This window comes from Choloepus didactylus, chromosome 4 (assembly GCF_015220235.1).
Source record: "Choloepus didactylus isolate mChoDid1 chromosome 4, mChoDid1.pri, whole genome shotgun sequence".
Classification (NCBI taxonomy): Eukaryota; Metazoa; Chordata; class Mammalia; order Pilosa; family Megalonychidae; genus Choloepus; species Choloepus didactylus.
In genome coordinates this window covers 32,673,399-32,689,393 of record NC_051310.1, presented here as the reverse complement: position 1 = coordinate 32,689,393, position 15,995 = coordinate 32,673,399, and the positions used below count along the sequence as shown (strand labels likewise).

General features: G+C 50.8%; 1 protein-coding gene across 1 annotated transcript in view; it reads left to right on the top strand.

Moving 5' to 3' along the window:
- The window catches only part of TMEM63C (transmembrane protein 63C), a 75,597-nt gene extending 59,602 nt beyond the window's left edge, over window positions 1-15,995 (top strand). The window contains exons 17-25 of the mRNA XM_037832219.1: window positions 84-190; window positions 1,224-1,310; window positions 1,856-1,921; window positions 5,763-5,925; window positions 6,143-6,248; window positions 6,688-6,855; window positions 8,680-8,789; window positions 10,214-10,282; window positions 12,878-15,995. Coding sequence (XP_037688147.1) covers window positions 84-190; window positions 1,224-1,310; window positions 1,856-1,921; window positions 5,763-5,925; window positions 6,143-6,248; window positions 6,688-6,855; window positions 8,680-8,789; window positions 10,214-10,282; window positions 12,878-13,078 — 1,077 coding nt within the window. The 3' untranslated portion in view covers window positions 13,079-15,995. The remainder of the gene's footprint in view (window positions 1-83; window positions 191-1,223; window positions 1,311-1,855; window positions 1,922-5,762; window positions 5,926-6,142; window positions 6,249-6,687; window positions 6,856-8,679; window positions 8,790-10,213; window positions 10,283-12,877) is intronic.

The window sequence follows — 15,995 nt, the reverse complement described above, 5'->3', positions numbered from 1 at the left end:
GACCGCAGGACAGCCTGGAAGGGAGGGCCTCTTCTCGCATTGACATCTCTCCTGTCCCCTCTCCTCCCCCTTCTCCCCCACAGAGCCCGATTGTGACCCAGTTCTTCCCCTCCCTGATGCTATGGTTCTTTACAGTGATCCTGCCTCTGATCGTCTACTTCTCTGCCTTCCTCGAGGCCCACTGGACCAGGTGAGCAGGGCTTCCGCCCCCAGCCCGCCCTTTTCCCCAGCTTCTCCCCCCATCGCCCCACATCAGCCTGGTGCTCGGGCCACCAGCTCGGCCTAAGGAGTAGAATTGAGGTGGGATGTTCTCATACCCAAAGCCATCCCCCAAAACCCACAGAGCATTTTCTCAGGAGCTGGGCTGACTCTGGCCTCAGGGAAGCTGAGATGGGGCCACCCTTTAAGGGACATGGGCCAAAACCAAGCCCTCCTTGGGCTGCACTGTAGCCTGAGCCTCTGCTCCTACGGCCCCCTGCCATGACACACTGAGAGGATGAAGCTGCAGGCATGAGCTGTGCTGGGGGGTATTCCAGGCAGAGCGCACGGGAGGACAGAGCTACACTTGTTTGGGAATGTCAAGTAGGCTGGAATGGCCAGGGCAGGGGGGCCATGAGTTCAGCCTGGCTGCAGATCATTCAGCCCGCACAGAGCCCACATTTTAAACACTCGGGAGACGTCCTTTTGGTTGGCCCTAATAGTTTCACAGTGCTAGTTGATTGTGTAGAGAGCCATATCTTGGCAGCAGATGGGGCTCCTTTGGTCTGGAGACTGCGCAGGTCTCAAAGTTATTTCCTGCACCAAAAGTTCCTACCATCCTCCCTGGCAGTAAGCCAGAAGGTTTGTCCCCAACAGAGATCCTTACTGGTCTTTCCTCTGAGTAAGAACAAGGCTTGTGTTGATTATTGGAACTGATTCTGGATCACGTATATAATAATCAACATCCTAATGACTTTGCGTATCATTGGCAATGTCCCTGTACATGTGTGCCCTCCCTCCCCTCCCAGTGCTCAGAGCAGACATCACTAGTCGAGCATGCTGTTCTTTCCTGCAGCGCCCAGACGCAGCTCAGTTCACAGTGCTCCATCGACATCAAGTAGGCATGCACGGTTAAACCAATTTTCTAGTAAGATCGCTCGCTCGCTCTCTGCAGTATGAGGTTGGACCTTTGGTTTTTCCCACGCCTCTCTTACTGATCAGTATCTCTCTTTGTTGCTTTCCAGATCGGCTCAGAATCTGGTCATAGTGCACAAGTGTTACATCTTCCTAGTGTTCATGGTGGTCATTCTGCCCTCCATGGGACTGACCAGGTACCTTACCTCCACCAACCTCTCCTCTGTCAGTTAGGTGCACTCTCCCCCGTGCCTCTCTCAACGGTGATAGGCCTGGAATATCTGTGGTTGCTGCAAATCTGTTCCTCCAATGACAGCCCAGGGCCTGGCCTGAACCACATGTAACTAATGTGTCAGCCGTGAATGTGGCCACCAAGGAGGTCATCATCCAGCGGGGAAGATGGGGCATGCCTGCCAGCTGACAGCCCGCAGCAACCATGCGGTAGAAAGGCAGAGGAGGGAGAGAGCACTGTGGGGAAAAAATGGCTGGTGCAAGTTTGCTGGAGGAGGTGGAGTTGAGCTGAAAGTTGGAAGGGTTGGGGGCCGGCATGGCTCCGCGCTGAGAAGGAGGAAGGACGATGCAGACTGGCTGGCTGGCAGATTGAGATGGCAGCCTTTGGAGATGGGGCAGGGGGAGGACGGAGGGAGGGAGGGAACGCGGGCAAAGAGGAGTTGAAACTCTAGGCCTTTCCCTCATGCATAGAGTTGTCAACTAAAGGGCCTGTTTTGTTCTTGGCTCTTAGTTTGGATGTATTTTTCCGTTGGCTGTTTGACATCTACTACCTGGAGTCTGCGTCCATCAGGTTCCAGTGAGTAGGAGGGCCACGTTCCGGGCGTGCTCCCAGGGGGACCGGGGCTTCTGTGGGTTCCCCCGGGGTGGATATGCAGACCCCTCCTGGAGTCCACCGCTCGTGTTTCGCTCACAGATCTGTAGGGGAATGTGGTGAACGCTCCCATTAGGCGGCCTCTGTAAACTTTCCTGAGCCATGGACCCCTTTTGGCCATCTAGTAAAGCCAGAAACCCCCTTCTCTGAATGATGTTATAAATTCACAGGAAGTTGCAAAAAATGTACAAGAAGGCCCGTGTACCCCCAAGGGTAACAGCTGTCATAGCGACTGCACAATATCACAACCAGGAAATGGACATCGGTGCGATCCTCAGACCCTATTCAGATTTCACTGTTTTACATGCACTCCAGTGTTTTGTTTTTACTTATTTGCCCATAGGATCTTATTTTTTTTCTTTGTTAGAGAAGTTGTGCATTTACAGAACAGCCATGCATAAAATACAGGGTTCCCATATACTACCCTATTATTAATACTTTACATTGGTGGGGAACATTCATTACAATGATGATAGCACATTTTTATAATTGTTCTATTGACCATAGTCTGTGGTTTAACTTAGGGTTCACTGCTTGTGTAACGTAGTTCCATGGATTTTTAAAAAACTTTTATTCTATTATCATATACAAAATCTAACATTTCTCCTTTTAATCACATTCAGATATATATTTCAGTGTTTAATTACGCTCACAGCATTGTGCTATCACCACCACCATCCATTACCAAAACACTTCCATCATTCCTAATTGGAACCCTGTATATTTTAAGCCTTAACTTCTCATACGCTTTACTTTTTTTTTTTTAATTAAATTCAGTTTTATTGAAATACATTCATAGGCTTAACTTTTAAGCCTTAGCTATCCCCACCCTGTCCCCTGGTAACCTAAATTCTACATTCTGGCTCTGTTTACTAATGTTTTTAAATGCACAAAGTATATGGATTACAAAGGAAACCAATTATACTAAAATACAGTTTTACTGAGATATTATAAAAAGCAGATTTGTAACATAATCTTAACATTTAATAACAACACAGATCATTTTAAATATAGGTAAATCTGTTAAATTTTATGATTTTTAAAGACATCGATGTGAAAGCTGATGTTACTTAGCTTGAATAAGAACATCAAATTTGAGGGGGTAAGAAGGCACCATGCAGGCAGATCATGTTGGACCTAGTCAATTTTAATTTTTTGTTTTTAATGCTGCATGTGTTGAAAATCCCAATTTTCAAAGATAAAATGTTGCAAGTGACATGCAAGCTTCCACGGTGGTCTCTGTAAAGCCAAGAGTGGCATTCTCTGGGGTTTCTGCAGTTAAATTCTAATTATAGTTAAATTGTAATTTGTTCTAAGATCAACAAGTCCATCTTTGGCTGGGTCAGTATCTTTAATACAGTTTTATCCAAAAGAAAAGGATTGTGAATCCCTGACTTAATTTTGGTGCCATCAAAGAAGGAATTGTTTTTGCTGGAGTTCCAAAATCTGTGCAGTTCTCACAGAACTCTCTTATCTAGTGAGGGGACATTGGAACACAATGGAGATACCTGCATCACCACTGTGAGAGCGGGCAGCTTGGCCGTTTGGTGGCCGAACGACCAACTCCTTTTTGAAGCTGGCTTGCGACATCAAAGAGGCAGCTGAGAAACTCAATTGAAATTGAAAATTTTAATCATGTGTAACCTAGCTGCAGGTCTACTAACAACCATAATTTTGAAGTAGTGACGAGTACAAGTGATATTGTAAGGTATCGGCAATAACTGTAGCATGGCGTCGATAGCTGATTTCTATTGGTGACATCATGACGGCTATGGCTAGCCTTGCTGTGGTTTGTTGCCCACATTCTTTTTTCTTAAATGCAATTTTATTGAGATATTCTCACATACCATATAATCCATCCGAAGTATACATTCAGTGGCACACAGTATCATCATATTGTTGTGCATTCATCGCCAAAATCAATTTTTAAGCATTTTCATTACTCCAAAATAAAGAAAAAATTTATTAAAAAAAAATAAAATTAGAGCACCTAACCATCTCATATCCCTTCTCCCCCCTATTATTTATATATTTTTTGTCATTATTTTATTACTCATCTGCCCATACACTGGTTAAAGGGAGTGTCAGTCACCAGGTTTTCACTATTCCACAGTCACACGATAAAAGCTGTATAGTTACACAAGAATCAAGTCTACTGGATTACTGTTCAACAGATTCAGATATTTCCTACTAACTATTCTAATACACTAAAAACTAAAAAGGAATATCTGTATAATGCATAAGAACAACCTCCAGAGTGACCTCTCGACTCTGTTTGAAATCTCTCAGCCACTGAAACTTTATGTTGTTTCATTTCTTTTCCCTCTTTTGGTCAAGACTGTTGCCCACATTCTTTTTTTTTCCCCCAAGTAAACACTGATTTATTACTCTTTTTTTAATTGTGAACTTTAACATATATCCATAACAGTGATAACTTTCAAAGTACAATTTCACAAGGTGTTAGAGAGCAAATTTCCAAGAATATCATGGGTCACAGTTCCACAACTTCAGCCATTTCCATTATTGTAAAATATTAACATACATACAGAAAGGTGTCAACTCTCAATGTACAGCTCAACAAGCAGTTATATAAGTAATTTCAAAACCTGTTAATGGGTTACAGTGCCACAGTCTCAGTCCCTTCCCTATTATGCAATACAAGGTATATACAGAAAGGTAAAGACCTTCAAAGCACAATTCAATGAGCAAGCTATAGGGCAAATGCCAAAGGATGCTATAGGCTACAGTCCCACCATGTCATTTACCTCCTTCCAGCCATTCCAACATTCCAGCATCCAAATATATATATATATATATAATTTTATATAGTTTTAGTATTCATAGACCTTTGTTAAATCCTATCTTGTTTGTTGCTACCCCTTCCTCTCACTTAATCTCTTTCTCCACCATCAGGGGTATCTAGGCAGTGAGCACCCTAACTTGTTCATATTGAAAGGGGGTGTCAGTGGTATGGGGGAGGGGGCTGCATCTGGGTTTTAGGACTTGTCTGGTTTAGGGACACTCTGGTGGATTTAAGTTTCTGAGAGATGAAACTTAGTGAGTGAATCTTTTATAGAATCTCAGGTAGGGACGTAGGTATTTGGGGACTACTTTTGGTAAGAGCACAGCATACTGTGGCCATCTGGGATGTGTAGCTGGAGCTTGCGTAAGAGAAACCTCCAGGATAGCCTCTCGACTCTATTTGGGATCTCTCAGCCGCTGTGACCTCAGCTTGTTACCTTTCTTTTTTCCCCTTTTGGTTAAGTAGGCATTTTCAATCCCTCGCTGCCAGGGCCAGGCTCATTCCTGGGAGTCATGTCCCTCGTTCCCCACATTCTTACTAGAAGGAAATGCTGAATTTCAGTTAGAAGTTGACGAAAATAAAGATGTAATTTTTTTTTCCCTATCCAAGGTCCTGGATCCCCAGAATTCTACCCAAGGACCCCCCAGAGTCTGTAGATCCAGGTCAAACACTCCTTCTTTAGCTCAAGCCAGTGCATGTGTTTCCTAAAACACTGACACCTTGTGTAGTAGAACATCCCCATCCCTGCTCAAAGGAGACACTTCTTCACTTAAGTTGGGTCGGGGGCACATATAACTTCATACTCCTCATCTCTGTCTTCTCCCCCCACCTCCGCCTCACATCCCCACTCCCTCCTTTCTTTTTCTTTTTTTCTCTCCTCTCCCTTCCAACATCTCTCTCCTTTCCCTATCCTCCTTGCTTCCATTGCTGCTTTCCACTCTCTACCTTGGCCCCACTGCCCAGATGTGTGTTCCTGCCAGACAATGGCGCCTTCTTCGTCAACTATGTGATCACAGCAGCTTTGCTTGGCACAGGCATGGAGCTGATGCGTATAGGGTCACTATTCCTGTATTGCACCCGCCTGTTCTTCTCCACGTCGGAGCCAGAGAGAGTCCACATCAGAAAGGTGAGGACCAGGCCCTTCCCGGGCACAGCATGCAATTCCTCTTGGGAGGGGGGTCAGGCCTGGGGCAGAGCTCACGGGAAGCACCAGGGCATCTGGGGTCGTGGCGTGGTGTTTCTCAGGCTCCAGGGTTGGAGGGAGGCTGCCTCCAGCTCCCAGGGGCCCGACAAGGAGCCACGGAAGCAACCTCAGAGTGGTGACTTCCTGCCTTGTGCCCCAGAGCCAGGCTGTAGACTTCCAGTTTGGGCGAGAGTACGCCTGGATGTTGAATGTCTTCAGCGTGGTGATGGCATACAGCATCACGTGCCCTGTCATTGTCCCTTTTGGTGAGTCATCCCCAAGGCACACCCAGTTAGGCTGCACAGCCTCAGATTGGGAGGGGGAATTGAGCCCCAATGCATCAGGCCTCCTCCTGGAACACAAGAAGACCTGGAACAACCTATGCAGTAGGGTGGGGAGGTGTCAAGTCCAAGGCCAGGAAGTGGGGAGGAGGGGCTGCAGTTGGATGGCTGATTGTATAAAATGTATGTTGACTTAATGCATGAATGAATGACTCTTCACCAAGATAGCAGAATAGGTTCTGGGGGCTCCAGGGCAGTTGCTGGCCCCAGAGGTCACCTCCATGGGGCTCCCACAGCCTGTCCTTGGCTCTTGCTACTCTAGAAGCCTTGAGTCTGGCTTTTTAGGCCTTTGGGGACCTTGGGCAGCGTGGGTCCTGACCGTCGAAGCAGCTGCTGAGTGTGACCCTGTCTTCTGGCTCCCCAGGGCTGCTCTACCTGTGCATGAAGCACTTAACGGACCGCTATAACATGTACTACTCCTATGCGCCCACCAAGCTCAACGAGCAGATCCACATGGCCGCCATCTACCAGGCCATCTTTGCCCCGATCTTGGGGATCTTCTGGATGCTCTTCTTCTCTGTCCTCCGACTAGGTAGGTACCAAGCCCGCCCTACAAACCCACTGCCACTCATCCCCTGCTGCTTTGAGAATCCCTCAATGCCAACTCTGTTAGAGTAGGAAAGCCCACGAAGAGGAAGATGTTCTCATCAGAGCCTTGCCAGGCCCAGGGACCTCTCTAGACCTCCAGGACACATCAAGGGCATTGAGACAAGGGAAAAGGGGCTTGGACCAACCAAAATGGTCCAAATTGAATGGATTTTGGTTATAATATTCCAGGTATGGGATATATCATATTCCCTCATTCTAACTCAAGGCTGGCAGGAAATAAAATATTAGCTATGCGGGGGGCTCAGTTCCCATGACATCCCCTCTGGGATCCTACAAGATTCCTGGTCATGTGGGTTGCCAAAAGCCTGGAGGAGGAATCTTGAGTCTGCATTGGTGACCAGCTTGGCCCTTGCTCTTGGGCTACACAAAGCTGGTGTCCCTGCCACTGGGGCCTCGGGCAGTGCTGTCCAGGACAGCTCAGAGACACGCCGCAGAGGTGGCCCCTGCTGGCCACAGACCAGGCGTCCCTGAGCTCTCTCTCCTCTGAGGCACCCATGCCACCAAGTCAGCCCCTCCCCAGTCTTAGAAGCTCACACTTCAGAAGCCCCGGCCTTCCCCTCCTCCACCGCCTTTCCTTCAGGGTCACTTAACCTTAAACTCAGTGGAGTGGAGAAAGGAAAATCTGTATTTTTTCTTTTTTCTTGACAACTCTCCCTGTCACATAGGTATCTGTAAACAGTCAACTCTATCTAGATTATCTATTTGTTGTCACCCCCAATTTCTTAACCCTCTAGCCTTTCCTTGCCACCTAACAGATTTTTTTCATAATATTTTTTTTCTAAATATATAAAGGACTCCATGTTGATTATCAAAAATAGAAAAAATATAAAGACAACAGTTTCCATTGGCCCTAATCCCATCCAGAGCTTGGTATATATATGGCTTCCAGTCTTTATCCTGTGCAGATGTTTGGGGGAGCAGGGAAAGCAGGAGGGAGTTTGTTGGTTTATTATTACTTTACAAAACTATGAGCATCCATTTTATGACATCCGGTCTTGTATTCTGAGCTCTGTCACTGCACCTTATGCGCTGAGCAATCTCCTATGTTATTAAAATGTGATTTGAGCACAGGCCTTTTAATGGCTGCATTAAATTTTGTCAGTTTTGGTCACTTCTCCATTGTAGGATTTTGAGGTATTTGCTATTATAAAAACACTGCAATACACATCATTACACAGTCATCTTTGACTGCAAAGACTGATTTTAATATTTTACAAAACTGCTGCCATAAAAAAAGTGACCACATATACCCAAATGAAATGTAAATGACTTTTTCATTCTGTTTTGCTTTCAGTGCCATTAACACAGATAACTGAGCATTCTCACTTTGAAAGGGCTTGCCGGGAAAGGTGGGGGGCACTGACTATGTTTGGGGGCAGCGGGCAGTGGCATAAATGGATAACCCAAAGGTACTTCCCAAGGACTGTGGTGTTGGAGGTAACTGACAGGCTGTGAAGGCTGGGTTTAGTGGGCACTTAAGTGGGTATGGAGGTCAATGTAAAGTCTTTTTTCCATGGAATCCACAAGATGCCCAATTCTAAACTGGTCAAAGAGAACAGAGAGGTGAAGTCGTTGCCTCAGCTCATGGATGTTCCAGAGCTGGGAGGAGAACTGACAAGGGTCTCTGCTCCGGGCTCGGAGCCCTCCGCAGGTGCCGAGGTGGTGCCTGGGCGCCTCTGAGCCAGGCTGGCATTCCAGCCGGCCGCCCTCGAGCACCAGACTCACAGCCTTTCATTCTCCTTTGCAGGTTCATTCCACAGCATCACCTTCTTTTCCTTCTCCATCCTGGTCCTCTCCGTGGTGATTGCCCTTTTTGGCACTTTTCTGGGGAAGTTTCGGAGGGTGTCCGCCTATGAGGTAAGTTGCTGGCCTGTCTTTCCTCTGCTGGTTGTCCCCGGCCCAGGGAGCACAGTTCCTGGATACCCCCACCCCCACCCCCACCAACCATAGTGCCAGAGAGGAAACACCTTTTTCTGACTATGGGGCATGTGAGCTCACTGCACGCGTGCGTGCATGTGTGTAGCCTTGCACTAGCCCGGGCTCTGGCCCCAGAACCACCCCTCACAGGGTGGGAAAACCCAGCAGACAGCTCTCCTCTCCTCTCCTCTCCTCCCCTCCGACACCTCCTGCAAACAGCAGCTGGGACTCAGCCCTCCTCTGGTGTCGGCCCCGTCAGCCACTGAGCCAGGAGCTTCATTCCGAGGGCTTGAGAGAGGCTGGAGCAAAGGAGGGGAAGTAGGTGACACTGACCTGGGGACGGGGGTAGTCCTTTTCTTACCTTTAGGAATCCCAGGCTATTGCCCTTGTGAGGCTGTCCTGTTTGGAAGTGGGGCCTGCACTGGGGCCCGGGCTAATCATGAGCCACCCGGGAGAAGGGAGCCAGCCCACGCCCACTCGGAGTGGCCCCGACACCACTGTGTGTTCCACATCAGCATTTCGCCACGAGGGGTGTCTGTACTGCGAAACCAGAATAATTTCCAGTGAACCAAAACAACATCTTTTTTTTCTTTAATGGTTATATACTTACTTTTCTAATTAACCTGCTGCTTAAGGCAACTGACACAGGTTTTCTGTTTACGATAGTGAATTGTCTTGTTTAAATGAATTTATATAAAGTAAAAGAAGTCAGTTGATTTAAAGTACTGGTATCCCACAGATGTGACGGGATGTGATACGGGAAGGACAGGCAGGTGGGAGGCCCCTGTTTCCAGTGTCTCCACGTCCGGGACCCTGGGCCCAGGTGCCCGTTGCCCTCTTCGCCTGGCCCTCATCCCTCATGGCCTGGCCTGAGCGCCACGCTAGCAAAGGGACCAGAGCGAATGAAGCCTCCGGCTCCATCTCCCGAATACGACAGCATCTGGTGATCTGGATGCTCAAGTGCCCACCTAGAGAAGGAAAATGGCAGGGGCCCAGGCCAGGGAACACACCCTAAAACAGAGGGGGAGTCCCAGGAGGAAAGAAGACAGCGCTGAAGACAAGGCTCTTCCTGGCATCGAAACAGGCCTGCCTTTGAACCCCAGTCCTAACTGCCTGCCTCCCCCATTATGGTCCTTGGAAGTGGAACTTGAGAAGGGACTCCCTGGCTTTTCACGCCCGTCCCTGTCCTTCTGGGCCTCAGCCCTGCCCACTGGGCAGAAGGTCCGGAAAGACAGAAGATGACTTGTGTTCCTGGGTGGTGAAAGGCTCAGGTGAAGGGGTCCCAGCTCCCCTACATGTGGGCCAGGGGCCAGGGGCAGACGCGCCCCTCCCTCCTGTGACCCCCACCTCTCTCCCCACTGCAGCCCGAGGAGGAGATCCAGACGGTGTTCGACATGGAGCCGAGCAGCACTTCCTCCACGCCCACCTCCCTTGTGAGTCACCGCTGCCTTCACCATGGGGGACAGGTCAGGTGGGGGACTGCCCATGGGGACGGGCCACTCCAGCGGCACTGTGGGGCGCGGGGACTTAGTGCCCGCCCTGGGCACTGGGGAGGGGACGGGGCCCCCCGGGCCCCCTCCTCTGACGCAGCAGGACTTGGCCCAGGTCCATATGCTGCCGTGGGTCTGGCTGAAGGGCCGTCCGGAAGATCGACCACTTAACGCGAGATACCCTAGAAGGCCTGGAAGTAACTCAGAGAGGAAGAGTTCGCCCAGGGTGAACAAGGCCTCACCGACCTCAGTCGTGTAGACGCAGGGCACAGGTACCTGGCAGAGCGGCGCAGACCGGGCTGCAGGGAGCCACTGGAGGTGCGTGCGGGAGCGCCTCCCCGCATCCGCGCTTCCTGAATCCAGGCCGCAAGCGCGGATGGCTGCAGGGCTAGGAGGGCTGTGCCTGATCCCGAGGTGTCCCCGGGAGCACAGAAGGGCGCCAGGCAGCCTGGGCGCCCAGGGAAGGCTTCCAGAGAAGGGATCATCTAGTCTGAGTCCAAGAAGGGGAGTAGGGGCTGCCCAGCCCGTGCAAAGGCCCGGAAGAATCTGGAGCATTTGGGCAATCCCTGTAGTGGAAATGCAGAGTGGGGGACAGGGCCTGGGAGGAGCGAGGCTGTGGTCGGGGACAGAGTTTAGTCAAAATGTCAAAAGCATAATCAGTGCCCGTGGTGCATGGACGGGGCACGATCAGAACCAGGAGCTTGCCTCACTTCGAGAAAACCCTGCGGGTAGGGACAGATTGTCTGTAGCGGGTGGTACGGGAGAGGCAGCTGGGGCAATGTGGAGACTACAGGAGTCACTTAGCAACTCCCCTGGGGCGCTTCCAACAGGACCCGCCAAGAAGGTTAGCAATCAGTTACCAAAATCTCCTTAGGAGCTGATGCTTCACCACTCTGGCTTTTAATCTTTATGATAAACCCAAAAGGCAGGAGTTTTTTTTTTTAATCCCCACATTATAGAGAAGGAAATTGAGGCTCAAAAGAGGTTAATTAATTGAGACCACAGGGCGCTAAGCAAGGAGTGGCAGAGGGAAGTTTGAACCAGGACTGCCTGATCCTAAAGCCTGTGTTAAAAAAAAAGTTTTTCTTTACTAGGACTGTTTAAAACTTTTATGATTATAAAAATGGTACTATGAACATTGCAGAAAATCATAGAAAAAGCAATTAAGCAAAAATAAGGAAATAAAATGTCCATCTTCCCACAACCCAAAGATGAACACTGATAACTCAGTGTATATTCTTCCATATAGATTATATTATACATATAATTTGACAAATATTTTATTTTATATTATATATAATTTTAATAATTTATATATAATTTTTGCTCTAATGAAATACTATATCTACTGTTCTATAACTTGCTTTTTTAGTTCATCTCCATCTCTCCATATATGTAAATTATCGTCTTTTCTAATACCCAACCCATATTCAAATTTCCCTAATTGTTCCAGAACTATCTTTTTACGGCTCGTCCAAACCAAGACCCAGTCTGGTAGCTGGGCTGGATCAGTCCAGTCCACCTGGTTCTTATGTCCCTTCTGTGCTAGCACAGGCCCTTTTTTATGACATGTTGAAAAGACCAAACCAGTAGTCCTGCCGAATGTCTTGCCTTCTGGACTTTTCTGACTGTTTCCTCATGATGACTTGTAGCAGGTTCCACTATCTCCTGTACTTCCTGGAAAACAGAAGTTAGATCCAAAGGCTTGATAGATTCAAGTTCAGCACTGGGGCTAGCATGCGTTCCAGGAGTGCTGTGCCTTGTGCTGGGAGATACAGAATGTCCAAAGTCTCCCCTGGATTGGGGTCCTCGGTGGCAGCTGGATTCTTCCACTGTTCCTCTTAGGACCAAAAAGCCACCCATGGACTTCACCTTGGCGTCATGCCATTGTGCAGTTCTCTGGCATCCTTCTGTAACAAAAATAGCTCCCTTGTCAACTGGGGTTGCTGGGTTTCACCGAAATAAATTCTTACCAGAAATGTTTAATTCTATCTCTTAATTACTTATCTTCCAAGTAAGGAGTTGGTTTAAAAATCACGTCAAAGGGTGACAAATAGTTCTTTCTCTAGTAATTCCTGTGTTTTTTTCCACCTTGGTGCCCTCCCAGGCATCCCTGCATTTACCAGGCCTATGGCCAAGACCACATATGAATCCTGATTCACAGGCAAACCAATGACACCCCCTGAGGGAGTTCTGGGCGTGCTTCTGGAGCTGTATTAGAAAGGTGCTAGCTCAGGGATGGGGTCGCTGAGACCCCAGCTTAGGGAGCCTGATGTCATCTCCCCCTGGGTTCAGCGTGACTTTGAACCAAGAATGAATAGAACATGTTCTCAAAAAACAATGGTTTAGGAGCCAGGAGACTTGCCCCTAGCCCCGGGAGCTTGTAGCTGCTCAGTAAATGACCCAGAGCTCCTGGGCAGGTGGGATGGGTGGGACTCAGTCTGCTGGGGAGGAAGGCAGCCTCCATGGCTTGGAGGGGGCAGAGGTGAGGGGATAGGGCGTGTGACCTTGCCCCCATCTCCCTTCTGTCCCGAGCAGCTGTATGTGGCCACTGTGCTGCAAGAGCCGGAGATGAACCTGACCCCAGCCACCTCCCCAGGCCGGCACACCTACGGCACCATGAACAGCCAGCCAGAGGAGGGAGAAGAGGAGAGTGGCCTGAGGGGCTTTGCAAGGGAGCTGAACGCCGACCAGTTCCAAGAAGGGCTGGAACTGGAGGGCCAGAGCCAGTACCACTGACCAGCACACGAGGCCTCCACCTGGCTACCCGAGGCAGGAACTGCGGCCAGGGGGAGGGCCTGGCGGGGGAAGCGGGAGGGCAGCCGGAATCTCCCCACTGAGGCCTGCTGACTTTGGGAAGCCCCCGACGGAGATGTCTGCCATCCTGGCCATGGGCCACGTAGAAGCTACAATGGGAGGCGCTGGGCAGTGCCGATGGACCTCACGATGGATAGAGGACACAGGCAACCACCACGTCCTGGCAGAGGCGGCAGAAGCCCTGGGTGCAGAGACTGAACACTGGGGCCCCTTCTTGGGGTCAAGATGGAGAAGGTGTGTGTCAGGAAGAAGCCAGAAAGAAGCAGCCTTCCAGAGGCTCTCCCGGGCTTCTTGCTCCGCTCCACCAGCTGCCCTTCCAAGGAGGTTCTACCACTGCTCCTCTCCCCACCCCCTGCCCCCTGCCCCCCCTGCAGTCTGAGGAGGCTACAAAGGTACGTGCACTGACCTCATCTGCAGAGAGTGGAAGGACAGACCACTGCCTCGACACAAATTTCCCGGCATGAGGATCTGTAAGGAGAATGCTCCCCCACCCACCCGGAGCAAGGGGCAGCTGAGACCGTGGACCTGAGAGCTGGTGACAGAGCCCCTTCCTATCCCGCTGCCCCTTGTCAGATTTCTATTCTTGCAAGAGTAGCTGGACCCTTGTCACCCAGGGTCTCATTAAACGGGGCCTGTATGTTTTGAAGAAGAAAATCTCTGCTAGCTCCTGCTGGTTAATATAAGGTGGGGAGAGGCAGAGGCAAAATTCTTGGAGGGGGTCTTCTCCCCAAGCTCTGGGTAGTGGGAAACCAGATAGGCCTCCCCCAAGCCCCAGGGCCTGGCTGTCTTGCTCTGATGAGAGGACCCTCAAGGCCACTGAGCTTCTCCTGCCTCACCCCTCTGAGTGCCTTGGCTCCCAGCTTGGCTGAGGTGGGCCGCAGTTTAGGGTAGGGAGCCTTGCTTCTAACTGAAGGCACTGGCCATTCTGTGCTCCCCAGGTAGGACCTGTCCTCTCTTGAGGCTACCCTGTCCCCAGGACTGAAGGCAACTCAAGTGGCCTGCAGCAAGGCCCCTGGCTCCGACACTTGACCACAAGCCCTGCTATGGGGTGGGAGTGGGGAACTGTGTCCTCCCTGGAGAAGCCCTTTCTGGCAAAGTGAGGCTGCCCTCCCAGCCTGCAGAGCCAAATCCTAAACCTGTGCCACAGCCCGGAGTGTACAGGCCCCTGCCTCTTGGCTCAGGCACCCAACAGACCACCAGGCAACCCAGCCAGGAGGACTTGGAGAAGAGCCAGCCAAGCCTCAGGAAGCCAGACTGAGCCAGGTGGAATGGGATGTGCGAGCTCCAGAGCTCTCTCCAGCTCCCTCCTCCAAAGGTCTGGGTCCCTGCAGCCAACCTGCTAAAGGCGGGCCCCACCTCGCCACCTCCCACACCCTCCACTGCTCCCCACTCCCGGCTCACCTCATCTGGGCATTTCTCTCCCGGGTCCCAGGCACACAGGTGATCTGAACTCAGATTACCTGGGCCTCATCCCAGCTCCGTATTTGCCCACGTCCTGACCCAGAAGCTGCAGGCTTCACTCTGCCTAGAAATAGTGATCAAGGGGCAGACAAGGCTGTATCCTGGTACTTGACCTACACTTTGACATGGGAGAGCTTTCCAGAAAGCGTGGGCAGCTGGGGAGGAGGCACCCTTTCCCACTCTTTGTCCAGCTAGGAATAAGGAAGAAATTATAGCCAGCCAGGCCCTGACAAACCCAGGCCCCAATTTCACCAACCAGCAAAGGCAAAGTCTCCTTTCCAAAGCCGAGTGGTCAGGGCCTCAGCAGGGAGCTCTGCCCGCCAGGGGGGGGATGGCCAGCTCCAGGCTCTGCCTGCACATCGTAGTGTGTATTTGGTGGGGGCAGGAGGGGCTGCCAGGAGCTCTCCTGGGAGCTCTCCTTCCCTGGCACCGCCTGCTGGTGCCTGCCCCCAGGTTCTGTAGCCCCTGCTGCTCGGGGAGCTTTTCCTCCCCCTCCCCCTGCCTCCCCTCCAGCCTGTGGATGCTGGATAGGAAAGGGGTCCAGGCAGACTGCAGGGCAGCAGTGCTGGGCCGTCCCCTTCTGAATCTGGGTCCAATGCAGTCTGGTTCTGACAGAAGGTGGTGTGAATGTTGGGACAGTTCGAGACCACTCACTTCTCTACTGTTCCTGGAGACCCAGAGTAACTGGCGAGTCGCTGTCCCAGCCAGGGTCAACTTCCCCGGGCACTACCCACCCTTTAGCTACACACACACACCACATACACACACACACACACACACATCCACACACACACACATCCAGGCCCTCCCCAGGCACCCTTCCCCCGGGCACTACCCACCCTTTAGCTACACACACACACCACATACACACACACACACACACACACACACACACACATCCACACACACACACACATCCAGGCCCTCCCCAGGCACCCTTCCCCTCTGACTTGCCCACAGCCCACATCCATCTTACCCACAGGCCTCCCCCTCCTGCCATCCAAGTTCACCTCTCGAACCCCAGCCCCACCAGCCCCACTTCTCAGCTCATTGCCCCCTCCCAATCAGCTCATTGAAGATACCCCCCACCCCAATTTGACCCTCTCTGGAGGGAGCTGCCTCCTGGCTTCCAAGACGACTAGCTCCCTCAAGGGCCTGCCAGACACCCCCTCCCCAGGCCTGGAGCAGCCCCCCTCGCCTGCCTGCCTGTCCCTCAGCTGCCTTTGGAAGCAAAGTGCCTAAAGCAGTGTTGCATTCTCTGAGGGCCCCCTGGGGGTTTGGACTTCCCTTCGCCATCGCCACTAAAGGAATGTGCCAGAATGCCGAACCTTCTTGTTATCAAAGCTATGACTGTGCCTTGAATAAACAAGTCCTCCCA